General features: G+C 39.1%; 1 protein-coding gene across 1 annotated transcript in view; it reads right to left on the bottom strand.

The window, feature by feature from the left end:
• Positions 1–19874, bottom strand: part of CUBN (cubilin) — a 312445-nt gene that overhangs the window by 262979 nt on the left and 29592 nt on the right. Inside the window, exons 9-17 of the mRNA XM_075587495.1 lie at positions 19351–19482; positions 17343–17438; positions 14206–14330; positions 12308–12494; positions 9455–9573; positions 8058–8292; positions 7448–7629; positions 2692–2854; positions 1015–1205 (exon numbers count right to left, since the gene is read on the bottom strand). Of these exons, the coding sequence (XP_075443610.1) occupies positions 1015–1205; positions 2692–2854; positions 7448–7629; positions 8058–8292; positions 9455–9573; positions 12308–12494; positions 14206–14330; positions 17343–17438; positions 19351–19482 (1430 nt within the window). The remainder of the gene's footprint in view (positions 1–1014; positions 1206–2691; positions 2855–7447; positions 7630–8057; positions 8293–9454; positions 9574–12307; positions 12495–14205; positions 14331–17342; positions 17439–19350; positions 19483–19874) is intronic.

Raw genomic sequence — 19874 nt, forward strand, 5'->3', positions numbered from 1 at the left:
TGTGACTCACGGGTGTCTATGTATTACAGAAGGGACGTTATGAGTGCTGGTATATCCTGAGGCAGGGTTAAACGTCGTTTTTGTAGAGTTTTTTTTTACTCTGTTTTTTAAACCTTTTCAATCTCACAGCAGATTTACGACAGGGGGTGGGCTGATGTTGTTTTCATGGGGAAAAAAGAATATTTAGGTATTGGCAATGTAGTAGGAATTCCGATTTCAACAGAGGTGTGTTTGGACCAAACACGTGAGTCTCATCGTCCTGCGCCAGTGACCTCTCTGGGAGAAAACCAATGGCATTTGGATAATGTACTGTATAGGGATTACTATTTCATGTGTTATCCTGTTATTTTGAGAAACTGTTCTGCATTTATTGTAATTGTATTGTCTTGTAATCCTTTTTTCTGTAATCGAAGTACTGTATTTTTTATATATATTCAAATAGTATTTACATTTTTGGACACATTTTGCTACAACAGATGTTTGTGTGTTAAGTGCATAGTTTTTTCATCTCTTGGGTAGTGGCAGTGTATAGATATGATTGCAATTGAGTAAGGGGTTAATATTCTTATTGAAAGAGGAAAAAGGCGAGTTGGCTAGAGTAGCCGTGTGTATTAACCCTGATTGCATATCTAAGGCATGTGCTCACTTGTGTGCTGGTTGTGACAGGTGGTATTTGGGGATGGATTTAGGGGAGATATTGTCCATTTGAGGGACCTTTGCGGAGGTGAAGTGGGACAGTTTGCGGGCATGAGTATTAACCCTTGTCCCGTATGCAGGTCACGTGCTCACAGATTTGCTGTATGTGACATCCCACATTGTCCATCAGCATGGATTTTACCAAAAATTGTCAGTACAAAGTCGTGTAAAACATTGGCCTAAAGTAACATTAGTTGTAACGCGCCTGAGTTCAGGAAAGCGTAATTATGACACAAATAGATACTTTTTTTGTCATTAAAAAAACAAACGTTATAGTGTTAATCCATATTGTACACGAGTTGGAAATACACACATTACCTCAATGTAATTCAGGGAACATTCAGTGGTATTTTGCAATGTCAGGTTGGTAAATCTTAGATGAATTTGATCACTGGGTGCTTGTCTGATGATGTAGATACACTGCTTGTTTCCAGTGTAAGCATTGGGCCATAAAGGAGACAGGATAAAACCTTCGTTGTCAGTGAAGTTGCCTCCACAACCGGGTTCAGCTGAAATAATAAAATAAAAAAATTGTTACCAATGCATACATTTAGCATTTCTTCTCGCAAATTAGGATTACGTAGATTTCCTAAATGTATCAATTCCTATTGACTATTTACTTTTCTTAAAACAATTGCAAAACTAAGGATTGGAAATATTATGATTATCTCGGTGAGTTAGGACAGGGGTGCGTAAACTGGGGGGCGTGAGATTTTCGGGGGGGGGGGGGGCGCAGTAGTTACTGTGGCCCCGTGGTTCCCCGAAGGCATTTTAATTAAATGCCGGGGGACCGCTATAAATTCCCTTCCCTTGGCTTCGGCGGCGTGTTGCCATGGCAACTCGGTGTCAAATGACGCAACGGGGTCACATGACATTGCTTCAAATGACGCAACGTGACAAAGCGGTATCATTTGATGCCAGAGCCGGCCGGGGGGGGGGGGGGCACCAGCAGGCAGAGGGGCGCAGGTGGAAAAGTTTGCACACCCCTGAGTGAAGGAAATGTCCAAACACCTTTATAACAAAGATGATGTCTTGTGGAATGTCACAAAGCGTTACATATGACAGAAGCAGTCGTCATATTGGTCAACAATGAAATGTTACTATTGTTTCTGTCCAATGTCACAATGTGTTGCATGCTGGCATGCACATTACAGAGCTGCAACAATGCACAGTCACATTCATTATAATATCTTCAATGTAAAGAAGGATTTCAAGGAAAAATTGCCGGATGTTTTAATTTTCATGCTAGGGGAGACATGCTGGTACAGGAAGTCTTCTAGCACCAGAAAGTGTCTTATTGCATAACACTGCTTAATAAATATAGGCCTTAAAGCTGCAGACAAAGCAATATCCTATGTGTTTTTTTTTAAATAAATCAGTTCTGCACTATGAGAAAATACTTGTAGCATTTTTTGTAAACAACTCTGAATTACATTTTTAATGTATTGTAATGTACTGTAACAAGCCATTTTTTTTCTATAGCAACCATTTCCAAAGTGACTGACACTGAGTCAATAACTCCTCTGCAGTCATTTAGTGAATCCCCTGAGCTGAATCTTCGCCGATCGATCACAGGAGAACGGATCGATTGGCAACTTAGCTAATTACAGATTGTGTAGACTTTATTGATGCACATATTAAAGGGGGGGACATAAAATAAAAAAAAGCAGCTTGGACTGCTGCTTTAATATCATTTTGCTCCAAGATTTGACAGCCATATTTCCCTAGAAGGAGTTGAAATACTGGTAACTACTTGGATAACTATCTCCAGAACGTGGAGGTCAGTGGAGCTACAAATAGCACAGTTTAGCTCCGGGGGACACCCCAGGTTGAATCCTGTATAAAAAACAAGCAGCTGGGATTTCTGCTTTAAGAGGATACACATTGTATTTGTGTGTTGCATATCCTGTTGTTAAATTGCTACGTTTTAGTAAAGGAAACTCGTGGCTCACCAATCAACCATACATGGCCTTAGTATAAGACATTCTTACTCACAAGATGACGTTATATAAGTAATATGAAAGCCTCTGTCAGTCATCGTGCTGTCGGAATGGAAATGAACCCATGCATACGGGCCAGAGGTTTGCAGAGGAGACGGGGATCCAGTGCTGCAATATTTTCCAAGGACTTTATCCTGCGAAAGAAGTCCATCTCGAATCTACAGCAAACAACAAAGCAAACACATCATCATAAACATGATTACACTGCTTGTTCAGCTCATCCTGATGGCTGTAAACAAGACACTGCACTTTTTGGAACATATTGCTCTCATAGTATTACAAACCGGTTTAATACAACTTTAATCACCACAATACATATAGTTCCCATATATTATTTACATGCTTTTTTACTTTAAAACAAACACAAATAAATCACTTTTTGGCAACATATTTAACAAACGTTGTCCCGTGTAAAATCCAGTGAATTAAGGTTGAATTCAACTTCAAAGTTTTAAAGTTTCAAATATCAAGTGTTACCATGTGTTGCAACCGTTTACTTAAAATGTTATTTTATTCATTGCTAGGAAACCTGCAAAGCAATATAATGCTGGGCGCAAAATGTTACAGTTCCATCAATGACTAAGGGGGTCATTCTGTATCTATCTCTGTGTTGAAGTCAGTAAGGGTTTTCTACAGAAAATAACCCGAATGGCCAAATCGGCAGATATAAAATAAGGCCCTAAATCAGTGCTAATAATATAAGATGGGTCTATCTGTTAATGTAAGAAAGCTGTGCTATGGTACAATGCCATCTTTGTATAATTTTATATTGCAGCTGCATCAAATGTAACAAGAAACTTGTTGTGTTTTACATTTGGCACCAGCTGTGACGTGAGGAAAATGCTACCAACTTGAATGGCCGTTTTCGCCCGATCATACTTTGATCAGCCACCTAGGAGTCTATTGAATCAGCCCCTATGATTTCAGTGAAAAAAGGAAAGGCAACAAGCCACAGACTTGGCTAAAGATTTGAATATAAAAAAAAAAGAGATATAAGATATCTGATTACAAAAGTAATGTAACTGAAGCGTCATAACACGTGGAAGCGATTATGGTTTTACAATTGATTGCAATTTGGGGTAAGATTCACAACACATGTCCGCTGAAATTTGTCTCGGTTTTCATAAGCCTGTGTACAGGGGAGTCAGACTGGGCAGATATTTTGTAAGCACAAATGTCAAACCATTCATTCCCCATGGGGCCAGCATATAGTTTAGGGCAGGCCTGCACAACTCCAGTCCTCGAAGGCCGCAAACAGGCCAGGTTTTCAGGATATCCCTACTTCAGCACAGCTGGCTCAACTAGTGGCTCAGTATAACTCAGCCACTAATTGAGCCAGCTGTGCTGAAGTAGGGATATCCTGAAAACCTGGCCTGTTTGTGGCCCTCGAGGACTGGAGTTGTGCAGGCCTGGTTTAGGGCAATATGCTGCAATACTGTAACCTGCAGAGCAATGTGTTTCTGACCTTGCTGCTTAAAGGGTTAATGACTTCCCCTGGTCCTTTTACCTGCCAGCACTTAGTGCTTGACCTTGGAGCCTGCAATGGATCTCCCCAACACCCACCCTGTGTATACCTATCCCCAAAATAATACTCATAATAAATAAACACACACAAAGGTCTGGAGGTACAAAGGCTGCGGCTTTATTAAAATACATCACGTAACCGGATAAGTGCCAACCCTGCCAGAGTGCTCAAGCATCGGGTAAAGACCAATGGTTCTCAAACCAAGGCTTGCAACACCCACCAAGCCGGGCACTGCACCGGCCTGGCTGTTTAGCGAGAATGGGTACAAGGAAGTTATCCTTTAATGAGCCCTGCCCACTCGCTGCTCACAGCCACCTCAGGGCTTAACCGAACCATAGAGCCCCATCTGGCAAGGTTGCCACCAACAGTGCAATTTAATCCTCTATAAACTAGCCCCGTACTGCCAGACCCACAAGGATACTTTCCAATCCCTCCGGAACCATGATGTTAAATAGTGCCAGAGAGATGTACTCATCGTCAACTGGGAAAATAGGCCCCAGGTACCCAAAGCACCATGAGCCCTGCCCACTCGCCAATAAATGCCACTACTAGGCAATTACTGTGAGCATGGACTACCAGAAACCTAACTTGCGTTAGCCTGGCCCAACGAGGGCCATGCAGCCCAACCCCAGCTTCTTTGCCCAAGGCAGGCACCGCCCCACAACTCACTACTAACCTCACCCAGGAAAAATTAACCACCATCAGCAAAGGCGGGGCCCCATCCCCCACAAAACCACAAAAAAAGAAAAAAAGTGCTGGAAAAAGCGCTTAAATATAATGAATAAAATATATGTGCATACTCAATGTGATGAAAATGTAATGAATCTAAAACAATAGTACAAAGAAGCTCACATTTATGTATGAGGTAGCCAGCCTGACTACAGAGTCAGGAAACATACAAAGAAAACACAAATACAGACCGGCACCTTGGAAAATTAAGTCCAACAAATATCCAGATACACTGGCAAGAGCTATGCTCCTTGTGGGACAGTCCTGTTCATCCGGATCGACCTTGTAACTTCGTGGAAGGCATCCGAGAAATATGGAATAAAACACAAAGACCCCATCCCCCACTGCTACTAGTACAGCTCCAAGCATGAATACTGGCAACAGCGCACACCCTTTGACACCCATATAACCCCTCAAATTTTCATCGGAGCTCACTCTTATCATCCCTCTTGGCTGAGATCGAACTCATCCTTTACCTCACCAACCAACACTATGAGCCCCCAGCTCATCCCAGATTTTCAGAGGTTCCCAATTTATCTTCCCTCAGGCTGAAATTGAAACCCAGCCTTTACCTCATCTGGTGCAACACTGCCAACCCGCCCTGTGAGCTACCACCTATCCACCTTTCTAGCTATACACCCCCAAGGCTTCCCTGAAGCCTGGTAGCAAAGATACCTCAAAATCTCTCCTATCTGGATCTTCCACTCCACCTTGGCTTGTAAATGACACTCCAATCAGCTGGTGATGTACATATAAGCATCCTTAAAACAAACATCAGAAGAATTACCCATGTTGGCTGGACCCACCCAGGGGCCAGGCAGTGCCCCCACTGCCCAAAACAGGCACCGCCCTGCCTGGGCAAGAACTAAATCAGCGACCGCCAGGGGGCACTCTCACTTTTTATAAATATAAATGAAGTTAAATTATTCTGTGTGCTTAATTAATTATATATTTTTGTATATTCAAGAGAGAGAGAGAGGGAAGGAAAGAGAGAACCAATAAGAAGGCAATCACCAATGTACCATCCAACAACTATAATGTAGCATACTGTCCAAAAGGTTAAGTATAAGAACAAAGGAAGGACTAGGACTCCAATGAAAAAAAAGTGGTATTTAATGACTCAATGTTTCCAGTTCCAGTAAACCAATAAAAGTTTATTTTATTTTGATCATTGAGTGCCTGCCAGAGACACACACACACACACACACGTGTGTCAAACCCAAAACTGAAAAAAAATAGTCCTTAGCCGACACCAGAACTAACACTCAAAAAGTGTTTAGCAGCAAAACAAAAACACCTGGGCCAGTGAGCATTTCAAATTAAACAAGAATCTAGGAGTGAAGACTCCCTGTAATGATGTCATTCCTTTACATTTCCCTTTATTAAGGTGTAACCCCCTCCTAAATGGTTACTGGCAGTGTTAGTGTAGGCTAGGCCCGCCCTGGGGTGCTATAGGGATCCAGACGTAGGGGTATTTAAGGAGGAGAGCCGGTTCTGGACGGTTAGGTTTACTTTGTTATGTTCCAGACAGGGACAGTAACATTGTCAGTCAGGACCCCTAGAGAAAGATTAAGGGAGTCCAAGATAAGTGCTAAATATGAAACAGCATGAGGCCTCAGTAACGAGGAGACCTGGATGCCGGCGGATCGGCTCTAACCGCTGATATGCATATACATATTCAGAAATAATGAGGAAAGAGGTTCCACAACTATTAGGAAGGGGGGCCCGGGTCTTATCACAGTAAAGGAACAAGATATCTACCTTCATTCAAGTGTTAAGCGAGGGCACTGATCAAAGAACAATATTCATGTAAAATACAAGGCAACGTGTCAATATCTGGATGAACGGTCCCTGTGTTTGGGGACACCAATAAATGACAGTTGTGCTATAAAAGTTCCAGGTGCCATTATAATAGAACCTTTCTACCTCATCGCTCAGCGACTTGAATTCCAGCACCAAGTCAAGGTAAACCATGCGGAGTAGCCATACACAACCCACACTGATGTAACCTCCCTAGGAAGCCGGGCAGAGCGGGTTACAGAGGTATTGCGCAACACTTAAAGCATTCAATATATCTATACATATGTGTTTGGTTTTATGTTCACATGACTGAAGAAAGGACCAGTCTAATCTTGAAAGCATTCAACCATGAAGTAGCCCACATACATACATATATATATATATATATATATATATATATATATATATATATATATATTCCACAATTCTTGGCCTTCTGATACTTGATACATTACCCCAATAATGCCTATGAGGAACCATCTTTTTAGAGTTAACATTTACACTTAGGCCCATATTAACTAAGCAGTCTTTTGTCATAAGACACCTTCTAGCACTGGATCACACATCTTAAAGCCCATTCAAGTCAATAGCATATAAGGTGTCTTCCAGCTCCCGAATGTGTCTTATGGCAGAACACTGCATAATATTTATGGGCCTGAAGGAAGAAAATCAGTTTGCAGCAATATCATTTATTTACCTCAAGATAATCCTTTTCACAGTTGATGTGATGTTCAAGGCTTAGTGTACCAAAGGCAAAGGTAATGTAGAGTCCAGGATCAGTAGAGATGGTCCAGTAGCAATCTCGGCTGGGAGGATAATTGCCAGGGTAGCCAGGTGAGAAAACTGATCCATGAGTTTCTGATAGCTGACCCCCACATTCTAAACATGAAAGTAATGCTTATTAGAAGTATGTTGTTCTTGATTTTGCCTACAGTTGAAGCTAATTTTGGTACTGAATTTAAAGCAGAAAAATTTGTAAATTTGTAAAGCTAAAACAAACAAAAAATGTGTAAAGCTAAAACAAACAAAAAATTGATGTTGCCCAAAATGTTATATTGTATTTGCTTGTCTACAGAGTAAGCTGCAAAATAGACAGTATGTTTTATTAAGCAAAGTTTAATCAATGGCCTTTTCAGAAAGTAGCTTTCTACTTTGTACTGTATTTGAGATATTTAATCAAAATCTGGTTTTGCTCACATACAATTCAGTTTCGGTGATAAGCACTGCTTAGTAAATATACATTTTCTGAGGCAATATTCCAAAAATATTTTTACAAAAATAAGCCACTTCCTGTACGTTACTTTTACCTGGCTGCTGAGACTCCCAAGATACCCTGAATCCTCCAGCATTGGTGCTATGGTCCGAGCGGAACCAGAAATATAATGCATTGTGAGAGCTGAAGAGCTCTCCTGGAACTGTGGTTCCACAGTATTTTCCTATCATAAATTCTGAAGCTGATCCTCCATCATGAATTTGCAGGAAGTCAAAGTTGCATCTGGTACTCGGCTCCAATTGGAAATAAGGGAAAGTAATACGCAGAATCTAACAAGAGAAAGTGGTACTTAAGAGTCTGAAAAAAAATTGCGGAAGGTGTTTGAAAAAACACGTCGCTCGTTAGTCACCCTATCCCCATTATTGCAAACTGCCTCTTCAAAGCAGTACTACTCAAAACAGGTCAAAGTCATTGTGTCAACACTAAAGTATAAGGCCATTATTGAAATTGTCACTATCACTAAGGATAAATGTCAATTTTGTAATGATCTAACTCTGTTGCTGCACATGGTGTTATAATATCCAGCTACCATTAAAAGCTTTATGTTGCTGGTTTTGTTATTGATGAAATACAAAATGACTGCTTGCCCACTGTGTAGCAATAAGGTATAATGTAACTTGCAGATATCAACAACCAAGTCAAATGTGAAAATGCTATTGTTGTAAACAAATATATATATTATTTTTGTATACTATCTTCTTTTAAAAAATACGTCATAATGTAGATTGTAATGTTAGTAGAATAATATGATATAAAATTGCCTACACTGTTGTGTGCCAGTATCTAGACCAGGGGAGCGCAAACGTGTGCTGCTGCGCCTCCGTCTTGCCTGCCTCGGTGCTCGCACCCCCACCTCCCTTGGAGCTGTGTCAAATGACGCTGCGGGTTCATGTGACCCCGCGGCGTCATTTGACGCTGTGTTGCCATGGCGACGCGTCACACAGCCGTCTGAATCACGGTAAGTTGAGATTTGCAGAAGCCTCACGCGATCCCCCGGAATTTCATTTAAATGCCTTGGGGAAGAGAGTGGGGCCTCTGCAACCACCGCACCCCCCCCCCCCGAAAAATCTCCCGCCCCCAAGTTTGCGCACCCCTGAATTCTAGACTATTGAATGACTGCAAGCTAAGAAGAGATATTGGCCCATATATTTACTAAATAGTGCTTTTCCACAAGATACCTCACGGCTGAAAGTAAATAAATCATAAGGTGTGTCTACTTGTGTCAGAAGGTGCCACGTGGAATAGTACTGTTTAGTAAATATAGCCCATTATTTCAATATTCTTCATATTGATTGCAATATACTGCAACAAATGGAATTGCAAATAACATTATGCTGTTATAAGTGATTATAAAAATGTATGGAAAATAAATCTGATATGATCTTTAATAATAATTAGGTAATTAGGTGTACTCTAATTATCTGTCCTTACCTTGTCTGGTTCCGTTCGGATTACCCAAGCACAGCTCACCATATGATCATACTGCTCCGTGCCTGGATTATTCGGGTAACTGAATGTTCCAGATAAACCCCTTAAAACACCACCACAAACTAAAGAAAGAAATCAAAGTTTTGTGTTTTCCCAAATGAAACATTTTTAAAACAATGATGAAGGCATTGCAATAATATTTAGGATGTCACTTACAGTACATTAAAAAAAACTAATTTATAGATTTAACATAAATATACAGTTGCAGATTATTAGAAATGCGCACTTTCACTGGTGTTTGGGTGGTAAAAAAAATTGGGTTTTGATTTTGTCGTAGTTTTTAGTAGATTTTTACAAAATGATAGCAAAAATGTTAAAAATATGGTAAAACTCATTAATTCTATATCCAAAAAGACTGAAGATATTGAAGACTGAAAATATAAAGACTTGAGATATAAATGCAGACTGCAGACTGAAGATATGAGGAATAAAGATCAACCACTCTATGTTCTTGAGTTGTTCCTGAATGTAAGGCTCCAATCCAATTTTTAATTCTTTCAGTGGGATGGGGCTCCCTCTTTTATTTTCAGATGTACTCTGCACTGGAAAAGGGTTAGGGCTAGGAGATTTTGCTTTCATACATTTAAATATTAGCCTCTAAACCAGGAAAAATATGGCCATCATAAAAAGCCGTGCTCTTGAAGATACTGTATGAACATTAAAGATACAGAATGGAGATCCATCACTCAATTTCTCAACCAGGAGAAACACTGCCATATAGAAAGAGCAGTGTGTTTGAAGATATGAAGACTGAAGAATAGGATTTGAAGAGTAGACTGAAGATATAAATACGGACGATTTAAGAACTGGAGATACAAAACTCAATGTTTTGGAGATTTTGCCTATGCACTCGAATATTACCCTCTCAACCAAGGGAAAGCACTGCCTTTACACAAAGAGTGGGTTAACTCTGTCAGGCCCAGGACATAGCTTAGTCCTGAGCCCCACCATTCCCCCCCCCCCTCCAATCAACAACTCCTAGGGGCCCAGGATATAGATGAGTTATGGGTCCCACTATTCCCCCATCTAAGACCTTTACTTTAGCCAGACATAATGTTGAGTAAAAATGACACAAGTAGCCACAGATCCTGCGTGCCAATTCCAACATCCCCTGTCATTTTTAAGAAAACTGTACTATCAAGTTGATGATGTGTGTGAAACAATGTAAGTATATGTAGTCGCCAAGATGGAGCGCACATACAGTACAATGTATCATTCATACAGTACATCAACTTATTACCACTACAGTTAATGGAAGAGGAATTTCATATTTCAAAGTTGTGAATAATAAGTATTTTTATTATCTGTGGATAAGTCAGTCAGAGAACCCAGCTGTCGTTCACAGCTGAATAACTAACCAAAAAGCATAAGAAACAGTGCATAATATAAATTTTTTCCCTTATACTATAAATAAAAGAGCTGCTCATGCTAATCTCTTAAATACGAGTAACAAACACGGGGGAAGAGGGGCTCATTCAATAAAGGGCAATAACAGTGTTTCACGGCTTCCGCACGGAACGTCCCATTTAAGTTAATGGGTCTTTCTTTGCAGTTGTGCTGAATTGGCACTCTCACACTTTACTGAACAAACCCACGAGTCTCACAAAAAAAACCTAAAACAAATGCAAGTGAAAGATGCCAGGTGATGGGTCTGATCAAAAATTCTGTTCCAATTGAATTTACCAAAGAATTAACGCTTAAATAACACGCCTATAACTCTCATATTATCGGAGTGGTAAGTGTGGGCTAATTTTAAAACCAAGATCGATAATTAGCATGCAACGGAGTAAGCATTGCTTAATGACATATACAAAAGAGCTGGCAAATGTATGCAATATCAAAAAAAAATCTAGTCCTAAGAAGCAGGAAAGGATTCAGAGCAGTGATTAATACTGATTCTGCCTTTTATGTAGCACTGAGGGTGAAAGGATGTAAGTGGCTGTTATTTAATAGAACATATTGGAAAATAAGATATTTTTTTTAATGTTTAGGGCAAAGATGGGGTTAGGTCATGGAAAGTATGTGGGATAGAAGGGAGAAGTTTAAAGTGGAAAAGAGAAGTGTTCCTGTAAAATGTTATTCAAATATTTAAAAGCGTACATTATATACAGTTCTAAATAAAATTATGCTTTATAGAAGGGGTTCTTAATCTGTGGTCCATGGACCGTCTGGGGGTCCTTGGAGCAGGTCCAAGGGGGCCGTGAAAAAAAAACTATGCATTTTTAGAACTAATTAAAATGGAACCGGAAAAATGTAATACATTTTTTTAAAAAGTCTGACGGTATTTAACTTTTGCAAATACTAGATTTAGGTGTCCATAGGTTTAAAAAGGTTAAGGACCACTGACTTTATAATATCAATTATATTATCAATTATATATATATAAAAAAAAAAATATATATATATATATTGTATAATATAGGTATATACATAGTAATATTAATTAATAAAGGCAAAGTATATTATATTACAATTTGAAAATATTAACATTGTTAGATTAAAATAGTTTTAAGAAATCGTGATAACAAACATTTAATTATCTGTCTTGTACTTAATAAAGTAGCAAATGATCCCCTCAAATAATTGATAATTTTAGCACTTACCTGAACCAGAGCCAGAGAAGTACCATGCTACACTTTGCTGCTTTCACTAATGGACTTTACTCAGCAATTACACCACACAATTTCTCCTAACCAATAGGTGTGATCTCTGTCTGACGATTCATGAGTGGAATTCTGCACAACATAGCAGCATTGATCTTTTCAATGGTAAGACAAATGATGACAACAAGCCTACCTTGTTTGGGAGTCTCACAATGGAATCCAGTCCAGCCACTGGTACAGTTACAGGAGTAGCCATTAATCCCATCAGTGCAGTTACCACTATTCTGACAAGGGTTGCTGGAACATTCATTGATGTTTTCTGTACAGTTGATGCCAGTCCATCCTGAATCACATTCACATGCATAGCCTGAGACTGTAGCCTGTGTACATAACATGAATGAGAGGATGGCAAATTGAATGCAGTACATTTGAAAGTTGAAAGCTATGGGTTTTTTGTTTGATACATTTTGTTTTTTTGTACCACAATTCTACCAATTGTACAGCAGAGAGGTTTTAATACCTGTGGGTACTTTATTCAATTACGCAAGTGACAATTTTAAATAGACGATGATGATGATGATGATGATGATGATGATGATGATGATGATGATGATGATGATGATAAAGCATTGTGCTTAATTGTTTGTTCCTCAGTTTCCCTTCCCTATGTACCATAATGTGTGTGTGTGTGTGTGTGTGTGTGTGTGTGTGTGTGTGTGTGTGTGTGTGTGTGTGTGTGTGTGTGTGTGTGTGTGTGTGTGTGTGTGTGTGTGTGTGTGTGTGTGTGTGTGTGTGTGTATATATATATCAGGGAAATGTTACTTTTAAGTATCTGTTCAAGTTTTATTGATAAATGGATACTTTTTTTAAAAGTTGTATTCCAAGTTTAATTCAGATGCTCTAGTGAACATTATTTTACACACATTAACTTGCATATTTGACAAATAAATATTTATAGTAAAAGAACAACTGTACTTTTATTGAGATTATTTTATACAAAATAAAAATGGCAAAAGAGCATATCTTCACTAAGACTTTGTCCAGTGTATAAACATTATCATTAAAACGCACTCATTACATTGATGTAATCTATTAAATGTTAATTTAATATTGTTCAAATTATCTTTATAACTCTGTAAGTAGGATCAAGTCAAATGGCGACCTTCAAAATTCAATAGTATCTCTTAAATGTTTTAATGTGTATTTATTAACTATTATGGGCCAGATGCACAGAGCTACATTAGGCCAGGACATACCGAAAACAGTAATGGGAGTTATTTACCCTGAGGTTTTCACATATGATATGGTATTTTAAATTGTGGGAAAAGAGGGGAATAACCCCCAAAATACCTGAGGCTACTACCAAGGCTGTAAGTATATCAGTCCATAGAATCAGGAGAAATACACCACATCTTCATAGATTGTTGCTATAAAAGCTGTTAAAACTTCATGCGTCTCTGGACTAAATCAGGGTGGGGGGCTGGGAAGCATATATACACTGGTAGAAGTACGGAAAGGCACGGTTCAAGGAAATGCCTAAAAGTAAGTCACGTATCCAGTATCCGTTGGCCTCACCTACACCCTGTGTCCCGCGATGAGAAAATCAGCCGGTCAGTACTCACGGTAAGATGTGTAGTCTGCCAATATTGCTGATAAGTAAGCAGCGTAGTAGCAAGCTGCTCGTGGTGTCGGCGTGCTCCAGCCGGAAATAGATGCAAGAGGAAGAAAAACAGGTGACTCGGCGGTCACAGCTCCTCACGAATCAACCAGGCGCATTGAAAAAGTAAAAAACTTTATTGAATCAAAGGAAGAAAATCAGCAGGAAAGATACTCTGACGCGTTTCGTCCAAGGAAGGACTTTATCAAAGAGACTCTTTGATAAAGTCCTTCCTTGGACGAAACGCGTCAGATTATCTTTCCTGTTGATATTCTTCCTTTGATTCAATAAAGTTTTTTACTTTTTCAATGCGCCTGGTTGATTCGTGAGGAGCTGTGACCGCCGAGTCACCTGTTTTTCTTCTGCTGGTATTTTAAACTATTGTAAAGAAATCAAATAATTTGTATTTCTAATCATTTTCATTTGAAATATACCTTGCACTCTCCATTTACACAAGGATTGTTTTTTTTGCAGATATCACTGACAGCCAGGCAACCACTAGCTCCATATCCATTTCCAGCATAACCAGGTGGGCACACACAAATGGGCAAAATACTGCCTGTTAGGGGGAAACAAAATATTTATCAAATGTTTTACCAGGAAGTAATACATTGAGTTACTTCTCATTTTCAAGGATGTCCTGGGCACAAAGTTATAACAACACATGGTTACATTAAAAGAACAGGGTTATACAGTCAATTGACAGACATTTCATTGACAGTTAGATTTAGCAAATTGGGTGCAGGGGATAAAAGGGTTGGAGAGTTTCAGATTGAAATACAGCAATTCTAACACCAACAAACATCAGCGAACGGCAGCAAATGGCTCACACCCTTTGGCTACCCTTCGGCTGTGCGCCTTTATGGCGACGCAGATGTAGACTGAAGGGTTTCAGAATGAATGCAGCTGTGATGTTTGTATGTTTGATTCTTTTAAGAAAGTACAGTAACATTTATTTGTAAGCAGGGATAATGGAGGCCTTACTAATTAAGAGTCATATTTACTAAGTAGTTCTAGTCTATAACACACTCCCCAGTGGCAGAACATACATTACAGCCCATTCAAATTACTAGAATAACACTGCTTAGTAAAAATGGGCCAAAGATGTCCAGCATAAAAATGTGTTCCTTCTGTCTGTGCTGAATGTAAGAAGCATTTACACCAAGACAAATTTAGTGGGGATTTTCACTGATAAGAAAAAGAAAAACTTGATAAACCCACATGCAGATTTTCACACATTCCATGATATGTGCCAAATGACTTCCCCTTTACTCCTCCCAAAACCACTCCCCAAATCACAATGTATAGTTGTATATAAGAAAAAAGAGATTACAACTTCATTAATACGTTGATATTGCCTGAAGAAGTTTACTTTGGTAAACGAAATGCGTCGCGACTATTGTGGCTGGTGGTTTCACTACCCACCACCAGTACACATTCAAGTGTATCGTTTCTGCCCGTTCCCGATCGTTTCTATGGTATCAAAAACGGACAGGCATCCTAAGGACACCTATAGAGGGCTCCGGTTCGTGCACTACACTCCTCACCACGCTACCACACGTGGAGGACAGGAGACAGAACAGAGACAGCCCCAGCGCGCGGGTCTGATCTCCCAGAACTGAGATTGCCCATCTATTTCCTATGTGATGCCCTACTCCTGTGATAGACGTCAGAATCGGGAATTATTAAAGAAATTTTATATGTAAGTTACTATTATTTTTATTATATCTAATACAATATACATCTCTTATCTTGGTGCGCTTTTGTGTTTTTTCTTTTCTACGTTGATGAAAAAGCAAGATGAAAATGCCTCTCTAAGCATCAATTTTATATGTAAAAATGTCATATAATGTAAGTAGAGATTTACAATCACTTGGGTCATTTTGCACTTATATCTTACTAATTTGTGAATGTTTGCTATCTAGTTGGTAGTTTGGGCTAACTAATACATTTGTACATACTGTACTGTAGTACCTTTGTATCAATAAAATTGCTTGTGATAACTTCCTTGAACTTAAACCAATCAAATGACAATATCATTTCTAATTGGCTCACCAGCACAGAGACGGCAGATGGATAATAATTCCATTACACAGGGAAGGCACATATCTAAATTGGTATATTTGAAGCATGAAACGTAAGGCTTAATGATAATGACCAGTGCAGTCACACTTTTGATAAAGACTTATTAGTTGACCATGGCAAAGAAAAGACTGAATACTACAGAGATTGCAAAATTGCAATGATCAAAGAAACTATTTGAAGGTAAATATATTCCGAAAGCAGACATCCACAAAAAGTGTGTGGTGAGGATGGTAAGGATGCTAGGGGAGGATGGCAAGGGAGGATGGTAAGGATGACAAAGTAAACTGAGCAGTAAAGATGGCATTTTTTGTTATCATGCCATACATCACGTTATGATATTTGCCGAAAAGGGATTAACGGCAGACATACCGCACTTTTTTTATCACCTACTCCAGTCTGGCATTAGCTGTGTCTTGCCTATGTATATAATGGCCAATATATTGCCCATTATATATGTAGGAAAGATAAGCTTAACCAGAATGAAATAGGTGATAAAACTGACTTTAAATACAGCACAGTAAATATTAACCCCTCAGTAGCCCAAATGGTCAACTGGACATGGTTTTCAATGACAAGCTGACCACAAAGACCTAAAAGGGGTTAGTATCAACATAAAACTACACTACCCTTGGCCACCTTAGTGGCTAGTAAAGCTTTACCATGCAATACGTTGGGGATTTGGGTGTTTTTATTTTTATTTTGCCATTGGGCTTGGATTTGTTTTTTATGGTTTTTGGGAGGGTGGGTGGGGGACAGGGAGTGTTATTTTGCCATCTGGCTTTGGATTGTTTTTTTGTGTTTGCCCATCTTTATTGGATTTGTTTCTGGTGTCTTCAGCCATGTATATGAGGACAGCCTTCATCCTGTCTGGGGTAAGTAATGTACATTTTTTTTATAGGTCAACATTGATTGCCAATGTGGCTATCTGAGCCCCCATTGAAGGCCTAGGTAGCGACAGCGACAATCAATGGATTTAAAGGCTTACCTTGATAACCACAGCCATAAAAGTGATTAATGCCATTTCTACCATAGGGTTCTGTAATAATAGAAATGACAGAAGCCTATGGTAGAAATAGTATTAATGCGATCGTGATGCGGAATTTAACGCATTTGTAATGGTCGCGTTTAGTCCCGCATTGCGATTCTGGGCAAAATATCGCACGGTAAATTATTATCGCAATCTTGATGTAATCCATCTTAAAAGACGCGTTTTGTTTTTTATTTCCCGGGTGCGTTTTAACGGAGTTTGATGTATCCGGGCCTAAGTGAGATTTTACTTTTAAAGACTCCACCTGCAGTTGCAATGATGTATGTTGCAGTGGTAATAACTCCAGGTGTCCATTGTAAATGTGTCTGTTATACAGTAAACATATTGTATGTTTTGTGATGGTGAGCTAGGTTTACAGGATCAAAGAAATATAATTATGTGTGCTTTTTTATTATTACTAACATTTTAATGCAGTTTTGAATTGCTCTAAAACTTTACCTTCACCTGGAGCACATGATGCCAGTGCGTGACATCCACCATTGTTCACAGAGCAGGCATCTACTTGAGCACACGTACGTCCATCCCCTTCATAACCTAGTTCATTTAGAGTTACACATGTTTAAATATCTTATGATATGATATAAATATGACATGATTATTCAAGTATTGCAACATTTATGATTGCAGGTGACAGATCGTATGTCATTCTAAGCTGCTAGGACAAGTCATACTAAAATATAACGGAAATATTCTATACAAAGAATATTCTTCACAGGAAAAAACAGTATTTTTAATTTGTAGGTTAAATAATCATATTGATAAAGGAAATATAGTAATTTCCATCCTAGGTTTACTACAGATGCAGCTCAAAACATTCTACACTCGCACACATAAATATGCGACTAATTAACACTAGATTCGTCGTGGGATCCATTAAAACAAATGAAGCCAGTGGCAGGAAACATTGTACAATTTTGCATGAAAATCGCGCACTTTCTAAACTTTTCTATGTTAGACAAGCGTCACTTTTCAAACACAAGTAAATTAAATAGTACAGTATATAGATTTCTTATTGCTTTTGCTCTGCAGTCTTCTTATTTGCACAGTCCTTTCTGTCTTTCTTTCTCATTAGAAACAAATAATTACATTTTGGATACATATCTTGTCAGGCTTCTCAGTATGTTTAGGAAATGATAAGCAAATAGTTGGTAGAACAAGCAATAGTGAGGCATTATGAAATAATGGTCTTGCACAGACCATGCATTATACTAAAATATATGGGCAAGGGCTGAATGGCAGAAATATGACGTGTGTGCAGTATGTGACAAAGTATAATACAATACTTGTATATTTGTGTGTTGCAAATATAGCAGTGTGTGTGTGTGTGTGTGTGTGTGTGTGTGTGTGTGTGTGTGTGTGTGTGTGTGTGTGTGTGTGTGTGTGTGTGTGTGTGTGTGTGTGTGTGTGTGTGTGTGTGTGTGTGTGTGTGTGTGTGTGTGTGTGTGTGTGTGTGTGCTAAATCTGTTTAAAGCATTGGCTACCAGAGAGACCGGCAAAACACAATGCTACTTAAGTGGAAATATGGTTCCATTCCTTAACATCCACAAAACAATTCGTAGTCTTTTTCAGTCTGAGCTGATAATGACAATTGTACTCTTCATCTGTACATGTATATATCTATATACTTTTTTGACCTGGCTCTAAAAAGCAGCATTTGATAAATCAGGTAACATTGCGGTAACAGGGGGGGGGGGGGTGATCAGTGCTCGTGCTTCCTAATTCCTTCTTGCAGCTGCTGTGTCTGGAAGTTCTCCTCACCTCCACAGTTATCCAGTGAAGATAGGCTCCACGGATAGGGTCAGCATAGGAAAGAACACACAGAGCGCATCAAAGGTGAAGTAAAGGCGTATATGAACACTGCGGTAACTTTCACAAGTGAAGTTTAAGGGGCTTCATGGACCCAATGAAATTGTAAGGGACCAACAGTGGTCTGCAGACGACAGTTCTGATCTGTAGCATAAATGTGTATGTGGGTCATTTTTTTACAATTAGTAACATTTCTAATCCTCATATTTCAAATGGGATTCTCCTTGTGATAGGAGTGATGACACAGGGGGGATGACACAGAAGTTCCTGCTATGTGGCAAAGGTTATTTAACGCGTCGAGTAGGTAAATACACCAGCCCTCAGTCGCACTATCCAGAAAGCAGTGAATAGCATGCATTCTTAATAGTGCTGTTTGGTAAATATGGGAGAAATATGTAGCTTCCGCATTATTTGGTACTTTACATGCGGTCTCCTCCATTTAAATAAGTTGTTCATTAAATGCAATAAAGGCAGCACTAGCAAAAGCGCACAAGCAAACTGTAATCTTCTCAAACTATGTTGCTTTAGAAAATATTGCAAGTTTAGCGTAGGATAGTGAACAGTTCACTGTAAAATAGTTTGCACCTTTTAGAGGATAGTACTCAAGAATGACAGGTGGTCTTATTGCCCACTCATTTACCTGGTGGACAGGAACCGCAGTGATAGGATCCCATAGTGTTCATACACTTCACCATTGGAGCCACTGAACAGCCTCCATTGTCTGTCTCACACTCATTGATATCCTGACAGCTGTAGCCATTTCCTTGCCAGCCTTTGGAGAGAGACAGTAGAATGGCATTTTATTGTATCTTTAAGCATTCATGAAACTTGCTATGTTCAAGGAATTACTTTGCATATAAAAGATTGTAGGAAGGTTTGCTGTAAAGTACAAGACCGATTTGACTGCACAATGGGAGGGGGGAATGAGGGAAATTGCATATGTAATTGTCTCCTCCATACTGTGAAAAGCAGTTAACACAGTGTTAAATATTTATCCATTTCTATTACACTAATTCCATTCACTTCTGTTTACGCACACAATATGGAATAAGGGCTTTAAACTTTTCAAAACCATAACCTGTAGCTAGTAATCATATCATTTATAAAGTCGTGGTGATGTAATGCAATGCTGCAGAAGTAAAATCTGGCACATATTGGCCACAA

Source organism: Ascaphus truei, chromosome 2 (assembly GCF_040206685.1).
Source record: "Ascaphus truei isolate aAscTru1 chromosome 2, aAscTru1.hap1, whole genome shotgun sequence".
Classification (NCBI taxonomy): Eukaryota; Metazoa; Chordata; class Amphibia; order Anura; family Ascaphidae; genus Ascaphus; species Ascaphus truei.